The 8,106-nt window shown below is 41.8% G+C and overlaps 1 protein-coding gene and 1 long non-coding RNA gene across 2 annotated transcripts in view; one reads left to right on the top strand and one right to left on the bottom strand.

Moving 5' to 3' along the window:
- LOC110336183 overlaps nucleotides 1-971 on the bottom strand; it is a 22,703-nt gene extending 21,732 nt beyond the window's left edge. The window contains exon 1 of the long non-coding RNA XR_002381199.1: nucleotides 719-971. This is a non-coding gene — a long non-coding RNA (uncharacterized LOC110336183). The remainder of the gene's footprint in view (nucleotides 1-718) is intronic.
- A 102-nt stretch (nucleotides 972-1,073) lies between these two features.
- Sap30 (Sin3A associated protein 30) lies at nucleotides 1,074-7,000 on the top strand. The gene is made up of 4 exons (XM_021219391.1): nucleotides 1,074-1,682; nucleotides 3,312-3,437; nucleotides 3,799-3,897; nucleotides 6,669-7,000. The coding sequence occupies exons 1-4, from the start codon at nucleotides 1,368-1,370 to the stop codon at nucleotides 6,777-6,779; spliced, it is 651 nt and encodes a 216-aa protein (XP_021075050.1). The 5' UTR covers nucleotides 1,074-1,367; the 3' UTR covers nucleotides 6,780-7,000.
- The last annotated feature ends 1,106 nt before the right edge of the window (nucleotides 7,001-8,106 follow it).

Below are 8,106 nucleotides of genomic sequence, written 5' to 3'. Positions count from 1 at the left end.
AGTGTATCCTCCATACACAGACAACATGGACAGCTTTTAGTTTTGAATATATATATATATATATATATATATATATATATATATATATATATATAAAATCGTCACTGAATTGATTAATCTAAAACAGGCTTTCTTTCAAAACTCTTCCACCTGAAATACATTATTTTTGCTTAAGCAATGGGATTGCTAAATAGTCTAATAATTATCAGAAGTTCAGGGTTGGCATGGCCACGCCCATTCTTCCACCCCGCCCACCACTGGCACAGGCCAGAATACACATTACGCGAGCACAAACACGTACCCAGGCGCGCACGCGCGCACCCCCCCTACCCGCGACACACACAAGCACACATGTACGCATGTATAGGATTCAAGAAAAGAGGTTTCCTGGTCCTCGTCCCCTACAGCCAGGACTGTTTTGAGAAGTAGTCTGCAGACGTGATACCAGTGTGCTTCCTTTAAATGGTCTTAAACCCTCTTAGATCCGTTTGAAAGGAATCCAAGTGGCAGTAGAGGCGACAAGCAGCCCGATGCCTGTCAACCCGTTGGCACACGAGTGTGCCAAGGACCTGCCACGCTCTAGAAGTCAGCGGCGGCGTTGAGATGGAGATGCAGGACTCTCTGCCTAAAGAGTGCTAGGTAGCCCGAGTGTTTTTTTCAATAAATGCCAAACAGCCCGTAAACTTTTTTTCACTTAATCCTTACTACCCCACCACACAGAGACATCATTTATGCTTCTTCCCAGGAGTCAGCTGGCGGTCTGAACACTAACTTTGCGAAACAAGAGGAGCTAAAACGAGCCCTTGCTCGCAGGAGAGAACAGAGGCGAGAAAACACGGTAAAAACCTGACCTCACAGTCAGACTTGCCCGGCTCTTGGAAAGGAAAAAAAAACAAAAAAACAAAAAAACCCAAGGGGTGGCTCTCCGCGCGATGCATGCTGGGATGAGTAGTTTGTCCCGCTGGTCCTGCAGGTAATCAGAACAGAGCGCAAGTTAGCTCCGCGACCAAGAACTACCATTCCCGTGGGGCCGCGCGGCAGGGGTGGGGAGGGACCGGAGGAGGGGCGTCTCCCTCGCGCAGGTTCTGGGGTTAAGAAGGAGGCGGAGGAGCCGCGGTCTAACTGCTGAAGTCTCCATGTGACAGTGAGTGGGGTCCCTTTTCTAGGCTCCACTTCACTCCTGTTCACGGTCACCGGATCTGGCCGCTATTCCAGCACCGACAGACCGGCTGGCCCTGGACTCTGGGCGTCGGACCGTGCCGCCGCCAGACTTGGGGTGCGGAGTGAACGGCCGCCCCGGGGAAGGAGGCGGAGCGGCGCGGCGAGCGGGGCTCTGTGGCAGCGCCGGCGCCCCCGAACTGGCAGACATGAACGGCTTCACTCCGGAGGAGATGAGCCGAGGCGGGGACGCGGCCGCCGCCGTGGCCGCGGTGGTCGCTGCTGCGGCGGCCGCCGCCTCGGCGGGGAATGGGAACGCAGCCGGCGGTGGGGCAGAGGTACCCGGTGCCGGTGCGGTGTCAGCTTCTGGGCCACCTGGAGCGGCCGGTCCCGGCCCTGGGCAACTCTGTTGCTTGCGGGAGGACGGTGAGCGGTGCGGGCGCGCGGCAGGCAACGCCAGCTTCAGCAAGAGGATCCAGAAGAGCATCTCTCAGAAGAAGGTGAAGATCGAGCTGGATAAGAGTGTAAGTAGCCCGGGGACCGCCCTGCCCTGCCCTAGCCTGCGTACCTCGCCGGATGGTTGGCGGGGTTCACGAGTCTCGGAGACTGGGCTGCAGGTGGGATTAGTGATTCTCTGATTGAAACAAAGTCCCTGCAACTCCGGCCACCTCCCCCCAGCGCGCGCTCGCACGGTGGTGCGGGTCCCCTCCGCCCCTCGCCCGGACTCCCGCTGCCTCGCGTGTCTCCCACGCCAGGCTTCCCTCTTCCTCCTTTGCTGCGATCTGGAAACGAAACAAAGGGGACCGCAGCACCGAGGGCCCGGAGTAGTTTTCTCGCAGCCGGGCAGTCCCTTCTGGAATGGAGGCGCCTTTGTTTTGCTGCCAGAGCCGGTGTCTGCCCTAGGGAGCAGCTCCGCTCCTCTGGGGGAAAGTAGAGTCTGACTGGACCCCACAATCCTCTTTTTTTCTTTTCTTTTCTCTTTCTTTTCCCTTTTTGTCTTTCTTTTCTTTTCTCGTTGTTCTCTTTCTCTTGAACGCAGACAAACAAGCCGAGCTCACCAGTTGCCTTGCAAGGAGATAGATGGTTGTAAACGGCAATTGCGGTGTCAGCTCTTCGGGCAGCTGCTCCGAACCAAGGCTGCAAATAAGCCTCTGCGGTTTTACAGCCCTCTCGGCAGCCATCGGGATTTCTTTTTCTGTCTTTATGCACGTCTGCTGTTTTGGCCAGCTATGAGGTTTCAGAGAATTCCATTGCTACTTTTCAGAGCTGACTGATGGCAAAGGAAGAACAAGATACAGAACTTCCACACATCCTGTATATTTTTAACTTACCCTTAGCTTAGAAGTCAATTTAAAAGCCTGTTCATTCGGCCTTTAATTGTAGCCTTAAAAGGGGGAGGGAGGGAGAGTGTCAATCAGCTCAGTATTTCCTATTCCACCATATACGACTCTCAAATGCCTGAGTAATTAAAATTTTTGAAAAGTTTATTTGTGATTCTGTTTAGGCAGTTTCTCAGTAGGGTTCATGAGAAACTTTGCAAGTGGACGTGAATAATTTCATCTTACTTTAATTGAGAACACAATACAGAGAAATACGTTCATTTAATCCTTAAAAAAAAAAAACCTTAGGGCTTCAAATGTAAACCTAGGATATGAATTCAATGTTGCATTTGTAAAACGTGTACTTTGTATCTGTGTAGAATTTGACTCAAATAGAACAATCGGGAAGCGTATAGCTACTAGTAATATAATTTCCTGTGCTCAAGCTATAGAAAATACTAACAAGTACAAATTTGTGGGCAATACCACCTCTCCCCTTAAGTGAAAATCAACAGGAGCTAACTTACTTAGGTCACCCTCTATGCAATTTGATGACAAGACCCAGAGAATTGGAATTTTTCTTTCTTTCCTGCCTGCCTGCTTTCTCCAAGATACTACCCGCCCACATCTTCCAATTCCTCCCCCTCCCCCATTTCCTTAACAGTATCGCCAGATTGCTAATGTTACAACATTTTAATAGTGGAAAGAAACATTACATCTTCTGAACAGAGGCCTGTTAGGATGATTTTTAGTCAGCCACCTGGGCCTATGCATTTTACTAATACTTAGCTGCGTTTTTTCTGCATTCAGTCTTTGAAACGTTTTCCTTTCCAGGCAAGGCATCTTTACATTTGTGACTATCATAAGAACTTAATTCAGAGTGTTCGGAACAGAAGGAAGAGGAGAGGAAGCGATGATGACGGGGGAGACTCACCTGTTCAGGACATCGACACTCCAGAGGTAGATATCAGGCTTTTTTCCCCTATGTTATATGTAAATCATAAGCATGCTGGCAATCCCAACACCATTCTGTAAAATATTTGAACTCCTTTTTAACTGTTTAAAGCATCCAAGAAATCTCAAAAGTTAAATACAGCCAGTGAAGGTGTATTTATACTAATATTAAATCTCAGACAACAGTCTTACAGTTCTCGGCATACAACTTCCTCTTTTGTTTTTCCAAAAGTTTATAATATGTATTCCCCAAAGATGGAACTGTTTAATAAAGTACAGGTCCGATTGTGTAAATGAAGTCACTGTGTTGAAGTGTCAATGATATCTTTTCAGCAGAGTGAACTAATTCATATATTTTTTTTTCTAGGTTGATTTGTACCAATTACAAGTAAATACCCTTAGAAGATACAAAAGACACTTCAAGCTTCCAACCAGACCAGGTCTAAATAAAGCACAACTTGTTGAGGTATATATAAATAAACTTTATACTGTTTAAACAATCCTGTTCACACCAACAAGGTATCATTAAGTGATGATGAAATAGATGAATGTAGTATATTGAATACTTCATTGCATGTAGTAAAGTAAAAGTTAGTAGGTGTGTTGTGGAAGAATATAGTTGTTTAGAAACATCTGTCACCTAGGAAAGCTTTTCGGTGAGTGCTCAGTGGATTATATTCAGAATATATACAGTGTCTTTTAATAGTGATTTTCAGAGTAAGTGTTCAGTGAGAATTTTTTATCATCGTTCTAGAATTCTGTTTTAAATTTCTGATTACTCAATGAATATTTATTAAGGGATGGAATATATGTAGAATATGTGGAGTGGAATATAAATGGAATATTTCCATTGAGGGATGGAAAATAAATAAGCTTACAAGTATTTGTTAGAATTTAGTTTTCAAAGTTTCTGCAGGTGAGCCCTGAAACAGGATTTTCCTTGCTTTCTAATTTTACTTTCAGATACATTTGCCTTTGTAAGTAGTTTTTTTGTTTTTGTTTTTAAACAGATGGGAATTCAAGCTCATGAGAATTTTTTTTTTAATTTATTATTATAGTTAAGTACACTGTAGCTGTCTTCAGACACACCATAAGAGGGCGTCAGATCTCATTATGAGTGGTTGTAAGCCACCATGTGGTTGCTGGGAATTGAACTCAGGACCTCTGGAAGAGCAGTCAGTGCTCTTACCTGCTGAGCCATTTTGCCAGCCCTTTTTTTTCTTCTTTTTAAAATATTTATTATTATATGTATATTATTATATCTAAGCTGTCTTCAGACACTCCAGAAGAGGGCATCAGATCTCATTACGAATGGTTGTGAGCCACCATGTGGTTGCTGGGATTAGAACTCAGGACCTCCGGAAGAGCTGTCAGTGCTCTTAATCGCTGAGCCATCTCTCCAGCCCCCTAGTAGTTGTTTTTAAGTAAAGGATACTTTCTTTAAATCAAGAGAAAGAACAAAAATAAAGCGTTAACATAAAGTTTGCTTTGTATGGGACTTCAATTCCTTTGGTATGTTTTGGAAGCTAGTTGTGTGTGTGTGTGTGTGTGTGTGTGTGTTAAAGTAATAAAGCCACAAAATCTGAACTTTTAAAATACTTAGATTTGCCGGGCGTGGTGGCGCACGCCTTTAATCCCAGCACTTGGGAGGGAGAGGCAGGAGGATTTCTGAGTTCGAGGCCAGCCTGGTCTACAAAGTGAGTTCCAGGACAGCCAGGGCTACACAGAGAAACCCTGTCTCAAAAACCAAAAACAAAAACCAAAAAAAAAAAAAAAACTTAGATTTAAGTAATTATACTTTATATCTAAAGCAAACATTTCCACTGAATAGACAGATCAAAATATGTATATGTGTATCAATACATATTTACATAAGAGTGTTCTTATATTCTTCAGCATGACATTAGTTAGCCTACATTTCCAATGTGCATAATATGAGTTACAATTTTTGTAGAAAGCTCTTTAACATTAAAATTCAGTATGCTAACTAGCCAAATTTTCTCCTATATTTCTTGCCTAGGCAACAAAAATATTTCTCTTTAAATTTATTTCAAAGCTATCATCCTTTTTCTGCTGCACAGTACATATATATGTTGACATTCCCTACTATAATGAAATATACTAGGCACTAATCTAGTGTAGTTATCCCTGTTCTATAATAAATAGCCAAGAACTGATACAAAGTTGTATTTAAATATAGAACTCAAATCTGAAGCTTTTTTTTTTTTTTTTTTTNAACTCAAATCTGAAGCTTTTTTTTTTTTTTTTTTTTTGGTTTTGGTTTTGGTTTTTCGAGACAGGGTTTGAAACAAGGTTTCTCTGTGTAGACCAGGCTGGCCTAGAACTCAGAAATAAATCCACCTGCCTTTGCCTCCCAAATGCTGGGATTAAAGTCATGTGACACCACTGCCTAGCTAAATCTCAAGCTCTTAAAATTGGGTCTTGTAAAACAGTTGTAGTTATTTTCTATTCTAGGAAAAGAGGCAGTCTTGAGTCTGAGAATGTTTATTATTAGCAGCTCAGTTTCTCATCTGTTAATTGTGGTGTACATGTTAGATTTGTGCAGTAAAAGACAGGAAAACAGTCCTGTCCAACATCCCTCTAGCTCCTTGAGTTTTCCATTCTTAAATTTTATTCATAAGGGTTGGTTATTTAGCTCAGTGGTAGAGTGCTTGCTTGCCTAGCAAGTGCAAGGCCCTGGCTTAGCTCTGGGAAAAAAAAAATTATTCATAAAAATTTACAAGAAACTTAAGAATTAATATCAATTGCACCAATGATATTTATGGTACAGTTTGTTACCAAGGATTTTTTCCATATATTAATCTTTTCCTATGAATAAACTCTAAGCCCTCCATCATATGATGGACATTAGTTCTTTTGTTTTATTTCATTGATATTTAATGTTTAAGAATATACAGTTTGCAAACTAAAGTTTTAAAGTTTAAAAGGAAAATACTTAGAACAAGTGCACATTAATCAAGTAGACTAGAGTTGGTAAAATACTCTGAATCAGAGCATATTAATTGTGTAGACTAAAGGATCCTTTGAAGCCAGGCTGTCTTTGGTTTATATCTTGTTTTCATGTGCTTTGGAGCTTGTTAATATTTTGTTAAGACAGATTAATCTTTAAAAAGTATCTTGTGATCACATAGCACTTTGGCAAAGTAGTATCTTTTACTCAGCTCATAGCATCTGCTACATCTAACCTTTAATTTGTCCTTTTTTTTTAATTTGTAGATAGTTGGTTGCCACTTCAAGTCTATTCCAGTGAACGAAAAAGATACCTTAACATGTTTCATCTACTCTGTGAGGAACGACAAGAACAAATCTGACAGTGGTGTTCACTAGGAGAGATGCTGTTCACACCAGCACATAGATGTCTGCCTGGAACGAATGTTTGCTGTTTTTCAGATGTAGAAATGTTCTTGTGTATTTTTTCTACAGAGGATTTTCTTTGACTTTTTTTTTTTTTATGTTGTTGTCATTTGATTCTAATAATTAGTTGGAAACTCATACACTGAGCTTCCTAGATTACACATATTTTAAATAAAGGTTATTACTATTACAGCTGTTTCCGTCTGTTTATTTTATGAAACTTTGTTTTTGTGTTAAGCTTTTTGGGACTGGTATTAAAATTTCAGATAAAGGTTATTTTGTAAGCTTTTCTCACAAATTCCAAGCAATTAAAGGTAAAGGAGGAATGGCAGACATGACACCCTTGCCTTCCCTAGGTCAATTTGATTTGCAATTAAGCAGTGTTGTTTTTGTTTTGTTTTGATTGATTCTCTGTATAACCCTGGATGCCCTGGGACTCACTCTGCACACTACACTGGCCTCACACTCAGAGATCCTCCTGCCTCTGCTTCCTCAATGCTGGGGTTAGAGGCGTGCACCGCCGCCACCTGACTAGCATTATTTTTTGTAAAGTGCTTTGCGATGCATGTTAGCAAATTTGAAAATTAGACTTCCATTGATTTTTTTTCAACCCCTTTTAAATTTCCCCTTATGTATTTATAGTCTTCCTTGTAGACCTATGCAGAAACAAAGAATTGGTTTTGTGCTCTTCTCTTTTCAAACACATATACCTCAGCCTCCCAGCAAAATTAAGCGTAGTACCTGCTGAAAAGTGGGCATGAGGACTGGAGTTAACATCGGATTGATGTGACATGAACATAGAAATAAACTCACACTCTGCTGTTGGCTTTGCACATCCAAACTGATGCTAATAAGACTGGTGTGTTGTGATTGCCTATAATCCAGCACTCTGGAAGCTGAGGTAGGAGGAGCGCAAATTAGAGGCCAACCACGCTACCTAGCAAACCTTGTCTCAAAATGAAACCATAACTTGTCTGAGGTTGGAGAAGTCTGGGTGTATAATGAAATCTTTGTTTAAGGGTTGGTATTGCTTTATATATTTTCCTATGCTTCATTTCCATCGGTGTTTTATTTGTAATGTCTTTTTCTCTTGGAATTGTATTGCTTGGCTAATAGCTGAGCATCACACATCGGGGTCTTAGCTTGTCCTGTCAAAAAACGAAAGCAGCTCCAGGAAAATGCCCTAAGAATGCTTGCAAACTTTAGGCTGGAAATGGATAAGACAGGTAGCGTAGCTAAGACTTCTTCAAGGTGAAGGTTGTTCACCGTGATGTCTTGGCTGTAGGAAGCTGTCCAGTGT

Source organism: Mus pahari, chromosome 19, assembly GCF_900095145.1.
Source record: "Mus pahari chromosome 19, PAHARI_EIJ_v1.1, whole genome shotgun sequence".
Taxonomy (NCBI): domain Eukaryota; kingdom Metazoa; phylum Chordata; class Mammalia; order Rodentia; family Muridae; genus Mus; species Mus pahari.
The sequence above is the reverse complement of the archived record's forward strand: the minus strand, read 5'-3'. Positions and strand labels throughout refer to the sequence as shown.